The sequence below is a fragment of the Netta rufina genome, assembly GCF_964035555.1.
Source record: "Netta rufina genome assembly, chromosome: 3".
NCBI classification, from domain to species: domain Eukaryota; kingdom Metazoa; phylum Chordata; class Aves; order Anseriformes; family Anatidae; genus Netta; species Netta rufina.
In genome coordinates this window covers 98,426,127-98,442,500 of record NC_140125.1, presented here as the reverse complement: position 1 = coordinate 98,442,500, position 16,374 = coordinate 98,426,127, and the positions used below count along the sequence as shown (strand labels likewise).

Here is a 16,374-nt window from a genome sequence, read left to right as displayed (position 1 = left end):
AAAATCCAAAGAAGGTTAGTCAGAAGTAGAATGATTTTTTAAATGATTCTTCCCCTGTCCATTATGCCCTTGATTTGAACAGGAACAATAAGCTTGATTAACCTGCTCCGGAGTTGCAGAGACCTTTCACAATTTCTTCTAATTCCTATAAAGTTTTCCTTTCCATTCCTTCTTAGGTCTGGTTGTCCATTCCCTGCTGAGTAATTTATAAATCTCTGCTTGAGCTGAAGGTTCCATCTCCTTGCTTTGACTCTCTTCTTTGCAACACCTTGAAGTCTTATTTTTTTTTTTTTCCCCAAGAGGGAAAGAAAAACCTTCATCTAGGACAGATGAATAGACAGGAGTCTATTTGACCTCATCTTCTTTTTTTAATGAATACAAACATAGTCTGAAAACAAACAAAGCAAGGAGACAACATACATCCCTGTCTCAGACAATGAAGTTGCCATGTTTTCCAAGCCTTTTAACAACCTTTATATAGTGGGAAAACAAACAATTTTCTCTGTTCCCTCTTCTATACTCTCCAGAGAGTTCTGCCTTTTCATACACAGACAAGATTATTAGGTTCTAAAATCCCTTTTTAAAATGAATTAATTTAAAAGAAGAAATGAAAGCATAAAACAATCAAGAGCTGCAGTAGACCGGAACTATTTTGACAAAGACTCAACACATTCAGAACTACAGAGAGAATGAATATCTGCAGCTGCATGTTCTGTACCTATAAATATCTTCTTAATCACAAATACAATTAAACATGCCTACCTGAAGTCAGAGCCCACCCTTTTCCCATTCTCAGGAATTCCAGGATCAGGACATGTATCAGATGCAACTGCATCTCCACCTTGGGTCACTGCAAAATAAAGGTAAAAAAAAAATAAAAATTAGTCATGGATAATTGACGAGATGACTTGTCAATTTTCCCATACATTAACATATATGGCCAGAATCTAACCATATGCATATTAATATTTATTTTTCTTGAAACAATATGAATTTTGACAAAAAAATAAGCCTCATTAAATTGAGTTCTTGGATGTACTGTTTATTTTCTTTAGTTATGATTAAAAAAAATCAAACATTTTTCTTCTGGGGGAAAATAAATGATTGATTTCCCATAGTCAGTCATCATTTTATGTATGCCCTAGTATTCATGACTTCTCTCAGCCAGGAAGAACAACATTCACAAAGTCACCTCCTGAAATATTCACAACATGGCATTGTGAGACTACAGTTTGAGAAAATTATATCTCCCTTAAGCTTCTGTCCATAATACTTGAAACATACAAAAGCTAAGATCCCAACTGTAATGCTGTAATGCATATTTTTATGATATAGTTCATCTAAAAAAACATATAGAAAACCCCAAAGAGTGATGTATTTGTAACCAGGTGAATATCTGTATATGAAATCGAGCTTTAAAATTTCTTTTTTTTGTGCTTTCAGTTAAAAAAGAAATGAGAAGATGGCCTACACTCTTCCATTCCTTTTGTCCATTCTGGATTGTCAGGCATTTAATTTAATATCAGTTATGTAGTCCTCTCAAAACTCAAAATGAATTGAGCATTCAATTTTCACTTTTTAATTCTGAATTTGTAAAAAAGTGCTTAAGGAATATGTGTAATTAAAAGTAATTAGTCATAAAGAAAAAAAGTAAGGGAGCGCAAGGCTTAATGCATACACTTTCTTTCTACACATATGTGTGTATATGCATAGGAAGGCACACTTCTCCACAAAAGTTACAAAAGCTACTTGAAATTTGTGGATCTCATTTTCATCTTAAAAAATTTTGGGAAAACCATTAATAACAAGGTAGAATGTTCTTCCTGAATAATAATAATAATAATAATAATAACAACAACAACAACAACAACAACAATAATAGTTGGTTGTAATATTTTAGCTGCACAAAATAAATTACAGAAGCCTGAGTGGATTACAGATGACAGCATTATGAGTGAAAGGTGAGCAGAGATCAGATGTAAAAAGTGGTTGGTTTTCCTACACAGTGATGTAATTTCAAATTGAATAGTGTCAGAAAGAATGGTGACAAGCAGAATATGTACAGTCAAATGGTAAGAGGTATAAATCTTCAGCAGCACCAGAGACGATTAATTTATATGAAAACCAGTGTTTTACAAGAGACCCAAAGATAAAAAAAAAAAAAAAAAACTGCACTGCAGCACTACAAAAAATTAATTCAGGAACTAAGGACAAAGCTCTTTGAAGTACCAAAATGCTTGATTTGAACATTTTGAAGAAGATAGCTTCTTCTTATAATAGAGAAACTGCAACAATTACAGTATATTTTAAGATTAGTTATTTTTCTTTTCTGTTTTGGCATATAGAATGTTTTAAAAATATACAAAAGGAAAGGAACCACCTAATTTTTGCATTATTTTTTAACACTACTTATTGTATATTGTCTGTCCAGAAATATTTCTTTTTATAAGTTAATTAGCAATATACTCTACATAATAATAATAATAATAATCCTGAAAAATAAATAAAGTTTGAGTAAAAATCCAGTCCAGCTTGACAAAAAAAAACCAAACAACTACAAGTCACCATCCTGAAAACACTTCAAACCAAGAGCCCAGTCCTGCTAGTTTCACTTGGATTAATAAAGATTTGTGTGTGTTTGTGAATAAGGGCTTTCATGACAAGTTTCTAGTACCTGGTAAACATGCATTTTAATCCGAGAGTTTAATTTTGTAGTTTCTCAGGAAGTGTCAGCATTGAAATGCTTTTATAGTAAAAAAATAATAATTTTGCTAAATAAACAGCCTGCTTGTGTTCCTTAAAATAAATAAACTGCCTACTAGCAATTCTTCCATTTTTCAGTAAAAAATAAACACGCAAAAAATTAAACATTTATTGCTTTGGGCACAGAAATGTAGCTTTGTTACTGAGAGTGGAGTTCAATTTTGACTACTTAATCACCAAAAAAATGAAAATAAGGAATTTGACAGAAACAGTTATTCAACATACCAAGTTCACTAAAACTGAAACAACTTATAACCACTGTAGTACCAGGTAGAGAGCACTGCATTTCCTATGATGTTTTAAGTGGAAACGCATTGCAGTGAATCTTTTGCAAACATATATACAAAATGCATAAGTATTTTGTTTTGGACACCAGGAAATGTTGACTGAAACCTTACTTATACTACTGAATGAAATGATCTCCCCAGATGGAAGCTCGTCTTTGCAAAATTTTCCTCTCAGACACTACTTTCCCCTGTCAACACATTCTCACATCAGTATCAGGCTGCCATCTACCCAGAGAAATACTGCCTCTTGAAATGGAGCAGGTATCATCTGTCTGGAACTCAGCACATCTTCCTGGATGTCTACAGTCCTTGCTAAACATTGCTTGAGTTTTACCTTCTACTTTCCCCAATGAACTGTCAAGTGGTTTTTTAACAGATGGTGGTTGTATGACATGCTGTCAAAACAAAATAAATCCAATTCCCTGTAAAACAAGCCTGTCTGTTTTTATCTTTCCATGTGGGGAAAAAAGAATAAATTTCACAAATTAATGAAACAATTTATTAATTTTAGATATAAATCAAAGACACCAGGGACTTTAGTGCATATATGTATATATAAATATATAATTTTACATGTCAATACGCTTAAAACCTTTACCTGCCAGTATTTTTTAATTTACTTAAAATATCTTTTAGCATTCAGACTAAGAGCACATGAAAAGATGCCTAAACAAATCCCTGTCAGAAACTTTTATCTTGTGTCAATCCTGTCTGATTTTTCCTTTATCCACAGCAGTGGAGCATTATCTACTGCTACTGAGATCTATAACATGTGGGACAAGAAAGTATCATCTGTGATTTGACTATCTCTGTTCCTGAATATGTTTAATCCTTGCAGTCTCTTTCTAAAGGCCTTAGACATTTGCTTCAATTCATCCAGTCACTTGCCCAAACTTTCATAATACCTTTAAAGAAAAATGCTTCTGTGTGCCCTTGAAAGACCTGTTTGTGCTCTCTCAAAATGATCTTGTATAAGGTTACATTTACCCAGGGCTTTATAGTGTTTCATACTTTTTGCATCTTTCTTCTGATTTCACAGAAATGGAGAATCACAGAACGGTTGAGGTTGGATGCGACCTCTGGAGGTCATCACATCCAACCCTTCTGCTCAAGCAAGTACACCTAAAGCCACTTGCCCAGGACCACATCCAGGCAGTTTCTAAAGATCTTCAAGGAGGGAGACTACAACCTCTCTGGACAACCTGTGCTAGTGCTCAGTCATCTGCAGGGTAACGTATTTTCTGATGCTGGAACCTCTTGTCCTTAAGTTTGTGCCCATTGCCTCTTGTCCAGTCACTGGGAACCACTGAAAGGAACCTGGATTCATCCCCTTTACACTTTTCCTTCAAGTATTTATATACACTGATAAATCTCTCAAGTCTTCTCTACTCCAGGCTGAAGACTTCCAGATCTCTCAGTCTTTCCTCATGGGAGAGATGCTTCAGTGCCCTCAGGCTCTTTGTTGGACTCTCTCCATTACATCCATGTCTCCCTTGTAGTGGAAGCATGGAACCTAGAACTGGACACAGTGCTCCAGGTGTGGCCTCACCAGTGCTGATCAGAGGAAAAGGATCACCTCTCTTGACTTTTTAGCAACACTTTGCATAATGTAGCCAAGCATACAATTAGCCTTCTTTGTGGCAAAGGCCCATTGCTGTCTCATGTTCATATGGTGTCTAGCAGGACCCCCACATCCATTTCTACAAGGCTGCTCTCCAGCCAGTCAGCCCCTGGAATGCTCTCATGCATAAGGCTGTTCTTCCCCAGCTGCAGGACTTTGCACTTCCCCTTGTTGAACTCTGTGAAGTTCCTGTTTACTTTTTCACATCAAACATAAATTACTTCTCTTTACTTTCAAAGCTCAGAGACTACCTCAATTTTAACTATCATCTCAATTTTTCATTTTAGAATTTTCAAATTTAAAAACAAGGAAGGTATGAAAGAAAGCGGAAGTAATTTTTCTATGTAAAGATTTAAAAATTTAGAAATTAATATAAATTATGTAGTAACTTTGGCACAACCATGCACTCATTAGTAGTGTTTATCTTAAAATACTAGCAATATTTCTAAATATTGTGAACATAAACTGAACATTTTTAAGCCTGTATTTAATGACAAAGAAATTTAGGACACCAAATTGTTTTAAATCACACACCTACATGTATTTTCTAACTCTTAATATCAGCCTTTTATTCCTTGAAGATCTTCAAAAGCTCTGCTTTTGAGACACCTGCCTCAGGCATCAATGCTTGAGCAGGAGTGTTGGATGTGATAACCTCCAGAGGTATTCTTAAAACATTCTCAGTATAGCCTTTCTGTTTACAAAAAAATAAGTTTAGATGTATATAATGCAGGCAAATATCAAAGTAACATATTGCTTTACATAGATGATTCCTCACACTTTATCCTAATTGCACACAGTTCTTCAAGGCACCATCAGCTAGAGAAAACACTGTATATTCCATGACACTAACATCAGAAAAAGTATTTGAAGTCACAGGGTAGGGAGAACAGAGAGGAAAGATTCTAGTCAGGTTTATTTATTTATTTGTTTATTTTTGAAATAGTAGCTACGGTAGAGTATAACAGAACTCTGTCTTTTTCTTCTTTTAACAGAGAGTTTGAGAACATCAGAGATGCTTCAACCACCAGACATGTCTTTGGTATAGAGACAGAGCATTCTCAGTGGACAAATTTTGACTCTGGAACTTCATATTATACGGCAAAACTAAGAATTTGGAGGCCTTTCTGCAGAAATATTGGAAGAGAAGTGAGTTCATTAACGTAATGGACAGTTTTTCAGACTATATACAACTTCTATGATTAAGACTTGATTTGGTTTATCAAATTTCCATTTTATAACAAGACCTATTCTTTCTTTTACTGAGAACAAATCAACCTGATTTCTTCCATTTTTTTTTCAGATAGTGTCATGTGGACTATAGTTTTGACAGTTTTGGAAGTCGTGTATTGTTTTACTTGGTACATAACCTAGTAAAACTAGAACTCCTGTAAGATGTTTCACATGTTCTGATTCTTACACAACAGTTCAGAAGAATGACTGGTAGTAACTGTAATCAGAAATCAGACTTTAAAAAGTCTTGATCATGATGTAAACAAATAGCAGACACATTAATATCCTTATTTAACTCAGCATTTGGGAAGTTTTTAACCTTAATCAGACAGTAGTATTAAGCAGGAAAAAGGGATGGTGCAACACACATTTCACGCAGCAATACAAGCAACACAAGATCTCCCATGTTACAGTATCAGTCCTACTCCAGATCAGCTGCCCTGCTTTAGATGCATTTGGAATCTCAATTTACATTAATGATCTACTCATGCTCACATAAATCATGTGATACATACTTTGAAGGGCTAGACTTTGCAGCAAAAAAAAAAATAAAAAAAATTATGTATAGATGAATTATACCACATATATTTCTTCAGTACCCATTGGTAACAAATAGTTGGTATCCATATTTCAAGCTGCAACACCTCAATTTTAATAGGTTTTGGCAGTCTCTTTGGTCCTTTGGTCATTTACACATTCTCCTAGTGATCTAGTGATATTTTTTTTTTTTTTTAAAAAGGAAAAAAAAAACCATAAACCCAGGCACATATATTCATTCAATAATATGTTCTGAATGCTTTTCAAATTAAACCAAAAAATTACCAGAATCACCTACAAGACAGCCTTGTCAAATCCTGCCTGGAGGTTAAAGAAAATAAAAGACCCCAAAATGCACTGTGGAAAGATATTATAAGAAATGGCAGTGTTTCTAGTGCAGACTGACAAGTTGGTAAACTGAACAAGACTTTACAATGAATGAGTACTTTATCTCTCTATTATGATGCAAATAAAATCTGACATGTAAATAGCAGCCTCTTTCCAGCACAGAAATCACACATAAGTGCAATGACACTGTATCAGTCAAACAGGATAAGATCTGCACTAATTAATGAGACATCTTTATTATTTGTAAGTTCTATACATTTACATTTATTTACATTTATTTACATTTTAATTCTGAAGTTTGATTCAAATATATATATAAATATTAAATAATTCTAGATATAATTTTGGTCATTAAATGATTTTGCTTCAAAAGCAAACCCAAAACATTTCAATTATTCTTTATGAAATGCACTTGAAGTTACTTGTTATGTATAACAATGAAAACCATCATTGCTGGAAAAGAAAAATAAATCCATATACTTAATTTTCTTGACATGACAATATGTGGAGTAAAAGTAAAAAAGATTATTATTGTATAAAATTCTGGAATATGCTGGAGATTTCTTTTTTATTTATTTAAAAATTTTGAATTAATGGACGAAAAGGAAGATTTTAGGATACAAAAGCTTCAATTAGCAAGTTTATTCATAGAATTAACTGAATGAAAGTTTCCACAATAAGTATTGCTATGCTTGAAAATATTGCTTTATGCTTGAAAATATCAGTTATTCCTATCCTGAGGATAATTTCAAGCTTTCAAATTTTTTGAGTTATGCAAATAAAAATGAAAGAACGAATGTGGGAAAATTTTTAATGGTCAGGCTGTCTATACATCAGAAGGTTTTTTGTTTGTTTGTTTGTTTGCAAATACATTTTTTGGGGAGATTTCCAATGTGTTGCACTTACTAGCAGTGGTTGATTACTGACAACCAGACAGAAAGAAGAGAAGGAAGTGATAAGCAATGGAGAACAGGCAATTAAAGTTTTGTAGTTCAACAGTTAAACTAGTTTCAGGAAGCTAGTTCAAAGTCTTTGTCATGAAATACTGAGTATCCCTTGCTAATTGCATACACCAGATTTTCACAGAATCACAGAATCACAGAATCACAGAATTTCTAGGTTGGAAGAGACCTCAAGATCATCGAGTCCAACCTCTGACATAACACTAATAGTCCCCACTAAACCATATCCCTAAGCTCTACATCTAAACACCTTTTAAAGACTTCCAGGGATGGTGACTTCACCACTTCCCTGGGCAGCCTGTTCCAATGCCTCACAACCCTTTCAGTAAAGAAGTTCATCCTAACATCCAACCTAAAACTCCCCTGGTGCAACTTTAGCCCATTGCCCCTCGTCCCGTTGCCAGGCACATGGGAGAATAGACCAACCCCCACCTCGCTACAGCCTCCTGTAAGGTACCTGCAGAGTGCGATAAAGTCGCCCCTGAGCCTCCTTTTCTCCAGGCTGAACAAGCCCAGCTCCCTCAGCCACTCCTCATAGGACTTGTTCTCCAGGCCCCTCACCAGCTTCGTCGCCCTTCTCTGGACTCGCTCAAGCACCTCAATGTCCTTCTTGTAGCGAGGGGCCCAAAACTGAACACAGTACTCGAGGTGCAGCCTCACCAGAGCCGAGTACAGGGGGACGATCACCTCCCTAGCCCTGCTGGCTACACTGTTTCTTATGCAAGCCAGGATGCTGTTGGCCTTCTTGGCCACCTGAGCACGTGTTGAATTCATCAGATCCAAGGAACCGACAATTGAGTTTGCATGAAACAGACCAACTATGGTCCATAGCATGCTTCCAACTTCCTTCAACTGAAGGTACACACACAAGCTACTATTGCCAACAAGTACTGTTAACTCAAGTGCAATAAATAACTCCAAAATGCTGCAATTTTCAGATAATTAAAATTCACTCCCCAATGATAAAATACAGTTCCAGCCCATGGAATGTACAAGTTAGCATTTTGTTTGCTATTATTAAGGAATTTAAACCATAAACTATAGTAAGAATACCTTAAGACTGCAAAATCTATCACTTACTAAGACTTGCTAAACTGAAGCTCTCCATACCTGAGAATGTACAATCATTTTTGTTGTTTAATTTATGATTTATAAAAGTTATCAATTTCAAAACATTGCCCCTTCATTAATCCTGTTGGTAAATAATGATCTAAATCACATTTTTACGTTGCTCAAAGTCACAAAGGGAAGACAGACAAAAACCGTTCTCACATCACCGCCTAACAACTGTATTGTGCTATATTTGTGGCTTGCTTAGAGTAAAACTGTTCAGGGCTCACCTATAGTCATCAAGCCTCGCAAGTTCTTATAACACAAAAGAGTTTTCATACAAAGATACTAGAAACTCTCTAGTGACTAGTTTTCAAACTGGACTTCAGAATCCAGTATTATTTCATGACTTGCTGCAGGTGATGATGTTTTTGCACCTTTTCCAAAACCCAGAATTTGGCAGAAAAGTACTTCTTTCCAATCATGAGGAAGTATTTTACTATATCACCATTATATAATACTCAAACAAAGGGAAATGGAAAATCCTGACTTCAGTGAAGTCAGATAGAGAGTGTAAGACTAGTAATGATGAGAAGGAAGGATTTAATCTGATCAGCAAAATATATATATTTTTTTTAATAAACACATTACCATTTATTTTGCATGCCACGTGACATGAAGGAGAAACAACAATTTTATATGCAAATGAAACAGCCATTACATATTTGTCTTTTGCAGACCACACACTGAGCTATGAGTAAGGTTTAAACACATAGCTCAAAGAAACAAGAGTTGCTTTTTCCAGTGCTACTTCATTCAAAATGTAAGAAATTTGGTAATTTACTGTGAAACAACAATGCTGATGAGGAGTCAGTAGTAAAGAACCATTTTATGGGATATCCAGAAGCATTCTTTTCAAAAGAAATAAACCCAACCTGTTGTTTTGTCTCAGTGGCATAGAAGTTGGGAAAATTCCATTTTTCACCAGTGTCAGGTTATAAAGTTACCCTACAAAGCTATTTACTTGTAAATATACTGCCACTTTATAACATAGTTTATTGATTCACAAGGCAGTCTATCTCTTTTATTTTAAAATAGCTATCTAGCATGTTACTGAATACTGCCATTTCTGCAGTAATCCTGAAATGACTATAAATTTTAATTTTAGATATCAGTAAGCTTTAAAATGACTGCGTTTAAATAATTTTTCACTTCCTTCATTACTATTTAATATAATTATACATTTAATGTATTTTACATGTACATATAGATGTATAACATTGATTTTTCAATCAATGTGCTACCTGCTATTTAGTGTGGCAACTGTTATTAAAGTTTTGGTTGGCTTTTCAGGGTGAAATGTCTAGCTCTGTGTAACAAGTTTAAGAGGTCACAAAATAGTTATGGGCATACTGCACTGATAATTTAACTTTTCTATATAACATTTAGGATTTTGCATTCAACTGATATAACCTGGTCCAGCGTCCGAGGTTTGCTGAATTTAACAAATATAATTTGACTTTGAGAAAGAGTTTAAAATTGTAAAATAACTGCTAACTACTGGGTAGCCTACTGGGGTGGAGCTGTTTTAGAGTTTAAGATAACTTGATACATAGCAGTGCAGTTCCTTGGCCTTCCTCTGAGTTTTCTGTGACCTTGTGCAAGCTATTTAGGACACCATCTAATGTGAAACCTAGATAGAACATTAAAGCTTGTGACCAAAACTAGTCCTGAAGTTAAGCTGTTCTCTAAAGCTGGAGGCACTTAAATTATGAGTGGTCCTCACTTTCTTCCCTTAAGTTTCACCTGCTTAATAGCTGTAGTTTTGACAGGACTAAGCACTGTACCATCTCCTTCTCTCTAGATGAGCTCAGAATGCATCTACACATCTATGATGTCACCAAGAAGACTGAATTTCTCACAAAATAGGGAACAGACCAGCTGATAATGATTTTCTTTAAAGGTGCAGTTAGAGGCGTGTTTTCTGTAAAATGCCCAGGTCATAAATCTACTAATACAGTGGTGTGGTTAGCTCTCTCCCCTTATCTCTTGTTGAATTTAATATGTATGAGTATAAAAAAAAAAAAAAAAAAAAAAAAAGCTACTTGGGTCAGATGAAAAAAAAAAAAAGTCCGTAAGTATGACAAAGATACTCAGGCAGTGAAAGACATGAATTCCAAACATTGTGGTGAGCAATTGTTTTCAGATATAACGTTAATATATAGAAGCTTTTCTTTTCAGGTCTCTCTGAGGGCAAAAATATTCTGATACACAGGAAAAAAAAATCAGAGAAGATCTGATTTTCTGGTATATAAACAGGTTTAATAGGTATGAACACTATGAAATTCATATAATGTGTGGACAAGCATGCTTACTGTGACAGCAGAAGAGAATTCTAGTCTCTATCTTAAACTGCATAATCATTAAAATTTCAGTCTTTCCACTGATTATGTTTATGGAAGAAATTGAATAAAGACAGTATAAGATCTGTCTTATTTCCTGACTCAGAAAAAAAAAATAATCATACTAAAATCATAAAGGGGGTCAGGAACAGACTGAATCTATTAATAGGATATATATCCTGGTTCAAGTTGAAAAGGAAGAGATGGTGGCTTTCCAAAGTCATGACGTTTAACAGAACCAAGCCATTAATTTTGATGGTGTGATTTCTGTGCTTACTTCAACTAAATAGATTTTTTTTTTTTTAATACAATACACATTTTATTTGGTTATAAAGTAAATAATTGTGTGAATATACCAAAATTAAGTTTTGTTGGTGGTGGTGGTGGTGGAGGTGGTTTATTTGTTTATTTGTTTTGTTTTGTTTTACATATATTAACACTGTTTGGTAGTGCTTGTGATTGAAGTTCACTGCAGAGATACCTATATTTAACTGGCAAGAATAAATATCATAGGATCATAGAAACACAGAATAGCTTGGGTTGGGTTGGAACTAGACCACCTAGTTCCAACCTCTGCAATAGGCAGGGATGCCACCCACTAGACCAAGTTGCCCAGGGCCTTGTCCAACCTGGCCTTGAACACCTTTCAGGGATGGGGCATCCACTGCTTCTCTGGGCAACCTGTGCCAGTGCCTCACCAACTTCTGAGGGAAGAATTTCCTCCTAACCTCTAATCTAATTCTCCCTTCTTTTAGTTTAAAGTCATTCTGCCTTGTCCCATGTCTGCCTCAGGAAAAAGTTGCTCTACATCTTTTCAATAAGCCCACTTTACATATTGAAAAGCTGCAATGAGTTCACTCCTGAGCCTTTTCTTCTCCAGATTCAACAGCCCCAGCTCTCTCAGCCTTTCTTCACAGGAGATAAATATAATTTGATAAATATCAAATATCTAGCTACAATAAGGGATGCACAACACTCTCAAGAAATAAATTCAGTATATTCCAACTAAACTTCGCATTACTAAAGTTAAAGTTCTCAAGGTTAAACCTGCAAGCAATCTGTCTGTGGATATACCAGAAGCTAGATAAGAATTACAGTTCCCAAGAACTCCAAGTTTAATATTTAACATGCAGCCACAGTAGATGACTCCTCCAATGGTCATTTTGATCATTTAGATCCCCAAGTAATGTTGTGTTTAAAGTGACATTTCAATAGCTAAATCCAAAAGTGGGTCATGACCATTTACTTTTGTGAGCATCTGAAATTCAAGTAACACTTTTTTTTACACTATTTTGTGCAAAATACATCTGTTCAGAATAGAAACTATTCCTTATGCTTATCTGCCTATTCTATTAAAATAAAGCAATGATCTTTGCTTCCCATTGGGTACCCTGTTCCAAGAGGGACTTCAGCATTGTGAATCCTTAGCACAACAAAGCACTTTCTGACAACTTAGTATGAAATGCCCTACCTCAGGGATAGGATTCATGGCATATATATTTTTATAGTAGTTACATTCCCATATGCACTTTTCAAGCTCCTACTCAGCAAAAAATGATGATAACATTGTGTGCAGGCACCAGAAAATATATGGAAATTTGTAATAAGAAGGACCATACCAGAAATCTCAGCACCATTTTTTCTCATAAACATATGTTTTAAGCACTTTTTTTCAAAAGTTGGTTGAAAAAAATGTACGCAATTGTTTCCATTCCTCACTTGAAAGTATCCAGTAGCTATTAAAACTACCTAAATTGACATTTAAATACCATGAATCTGCAGGGTGGATGTTTTATGACACTAATTCAAAAGACAGAATTTTGCCTTTCAAGTGGAAGTGCAAGAACTAGAATAGCAGCAGTACGTAATTTGTACTGATGTTTTACACAGAGTAGCTCAGAGTATACTTGAAGTAAGACTATAATGCCTTGTGGCCTAAATTGTCTATAAATGCTGTAATTAGGGGCAGTATTCCAAAAGAGAAAAACACTGTATCATGGATAAGTGAACAATCTCAGAGCAGAACATTTCTCCAAATAAAATATGTTCCATTTTTTTTCTCTAATTCTGTAAAGTCTCAGTTTCAAGTTATAGAGTAATGAAGTAAAAAAACATCAAAATAAGTGTTTTTCTTTTGCACATAATGATGTGCAGCTGTATACAATATCTCATACTCTGGTTATCTTTAAAACATACAGCACAAACATTTAAAACACTATTTCAGCTTGGCTCTTTTTCCCCCTTCATTGAGATTAGCAGGCTAGATGTCAGCTGCAACATGTTATGCTTTGACTGTTCCCTCCAAATCTTCTTGTTATGACAATAACAAATAATAAAAAGAAAAAAAAAAAATCTAAGTCATTTATCACAATTTTCCATGGCATCTATGTGTCAGATACACTCTTCTTCCTGAATATGTAACCTCAATCATTCTTGTGGGTCTGTTAATTCAGGTGAAATGCCAAACTGATAATTCATAATTCTTTTTCCTCCTTCTAACACAGAGCTGGTGACTTATTCATGTCAACCTGTTAATTCTTGAGGGAAAGAGGCAAAGAGGTTATACTGGCTTCTTAAATACATTCTGGTCCTCAAAGTGTTACTGAGCTGAGACAAGCTTTGAATAAGCAATGGTTTCACCCATTAATCACCCTTTAAAAATCACCATGCATTTCTAACAGCTGCTTACATAGGTGAAATGCTCAACCATTAGATAAAACTGAGATTTTATTGATTAGAGTATTTCCCAACTGAAGTCAAAGATATAGCTGTTTGCACCCACTAGTGAAGGTATAGTGTTAAGATGATCTGTTGTTTCATGGCTCAATTCATATATTCTGTCATGTAATATGAGGGTATTAGTAATTCAACCAGGAATTCAGTTAACTTTTGATAAATTTTAAATAGTCCTTCTTGAAAATCTGTGTTAGATTGTCTACAGTCTTCCATCCTGATGGAAGAATGTCCCTTGTATGATTAAACCAGTCCAGGATACATTTTATCAGTGTCCCATTTCTAGCTAATATCAGAGCATTTCAGCTCTATGTCTGTGTAAAATGGAGCTCATGGTAATTAATTGACAGAAATGATCAAATACTGTGCATGAGCCTTTTGAAGCTAGCTCAGCATGAAAATGTACTCAAAAGTCATTACACTTTTCCCTAGATAACTTGAAACAGATATTCTGTAATCTTGTTGCCACTCCCAGAGTTTCTTAAAAATGAGAATTTCATTTTGAGATCAGTTTAGAGATGAATGCTTGCTCCTCTTTCTAAGGCTGACAAGTCCCATTTCACCCATGACAGCCTCCAGCTGTTAAATAGAAACATGAATCGAATGTGGACTACTGATGTGAAAACCCAATTCCATTGCTTTGACAAAGAAACAAGTGAGATCTAGTTAGGTTGTGATTGTAGCAATCATATTATATTACTGTGTTTGGATTTTTAGGACAGTGGCCCCCACACTGATAAGCAAAAATACATGAAACAGAGCAATGCTATCTGACACTGATGTAAATAAAAATGTCAGCCAGGCAAACTAACAACTGCACTAATTAAACTGAGCCATACGAAGCAACATACTACAACATTTCAGATCTCTGTGACAATGCATTTCAATTCTTCTGAACAAAAATGCAGTTACTTATCAGAGAGATACAATAAGCATTGTGCACAGAGGCAGATTTTATGCCCTGCATGTCTTTATTCACTTTGTAAAAAAGATGAATGTTATTCTACTGGAAATATTCACTATGAGAATTGTCCTTGAAATATGAGGAACCACTATAACTGGGTTTTATGCCTTTATCTGCATTGTCCCATATCTGGGAATGAGGAAGGCTGGGCAGATGGGCAGAGACCAGCAGTTCCAGCAGTACAGCTTTCTTGGCCACATCAGTGGCAGTAGTAGGAGCAGTAGCCATCAGGTGCAGAGTGGCTGATGCTTCTGAAAGGACTCAGACAGCCTAATGGATGGGCTTAGCAGATCACTCCATGATTGTTCTGTATAGTCTTTATGGACCCCTGTCAATTGATGAAAGCAGAAAACAATTCACAAAGTTTATTTAACCAAAGTAGAACACCAGATAACCACAACTCTTCATAAATTGCCTTCCTCTTTTCCCAATAATAGGTTTTTGATCTTTGTTATTGCTATTTTTATTTTTTCCCTTGCAGAAAAGTGAAGGCATGCTGTTCATGATATATCCCATACACATTAATGCCTTGAAAACCTGGAGTGGTGGGTAACTAGCAGAAGAGTAGCTGCAAATATGCAGGAGCAACAGTTCAAGTTACCTCATGCATATGATCAGATTACACCCGGATGTCTCCAAGGATCATTGGGAAGGAAGCACCCTCTGTCTCTTTCTTGCCTCAGAATGGCTAGATTCTGTATTTCACCTCAAAATGCACTGGACTGCCCTACTACCAGATCCTTTACTGTTTTCTCCCAGATTGGTTTTCTGTTCATCATGAAATGTGGAGTTTGTTTGCCATTTTAAGGATATACCACCCAAGGGGAAAACTCTCCTGTTAAAAATGGTAGTTTTTATCATGTAAAATCAGTACATGTATGGTAGTCATGGTAATACTCACGTTTGTCTGTTCTGAGTGTGTGAGTTAAGAATTGCGTTGGGTGTCCATGGCACCATGGCAAGGCGCTGGTAGCAGGGGGCTGCAGGGCGCCTGTGAGGAGAGACCATGGCTGCCCCATGTTGGACACAGCCAGTTCCAGGGGGTGGAGGGAAAGCAGACAAAATGGTGGCACCTCTGGGTATTGAGTTAGAGAGACAATTCTGCTAGAGACAGAGGAGAATGGGGAGAAGGTGCTTCAGGCGCTGGAGCATAGATTCCCCTGTAGCCCATGTAGGAGACCACAGAACACAGAGGAGCAGGCTTATCCTGATGGACTGCACCTGTATGAAGAATCCGTGGTGAAGTGGATGAACAGGAGGAGAGGGCAGCAGCAGCAGAGAGAAGCCATGTACTGACCATACCTCCCCCATATGCCCTCACTGTGCTGCTGAAGCAAGGCAGGTAGAGAGAGGTGGGAGTGAATTTATTTTAATTGGCAATAAGTTGAACTAATTTTACCAAAGAATGCTTTGCCCTTGATGGTAATTGATAAGTGTCTTACCTGTCTTTTATCTAAACCAACCAGGTTTCTCA

The 16,374-nt window shown here is 35.8% G+C and overlaps 1 protein-coding gene across 1 annotated transcript in view; it reads right to left on the bottom strand.

Moving 5' to 3' along the window:
• Positions 1-16,374, bottom strand: part of CSMD1 (CUB and Sushi multiple domains 1) — a gene marked incomplete at both ends in the record, with an annotated part of 1,174,241 nt that overhangs the window by 380,730 nt on the left and 777,137 nt on the right. The window contains one exon of the mRNA XM_084285255.1: positions 763-850. Within this exon, the coding sequence (XP_084141381.1) occupies positions 763-850 (88 nt within the window). The remainder of the gene's footprint in view (positions 1-762; positions 851-16,374) is intronic.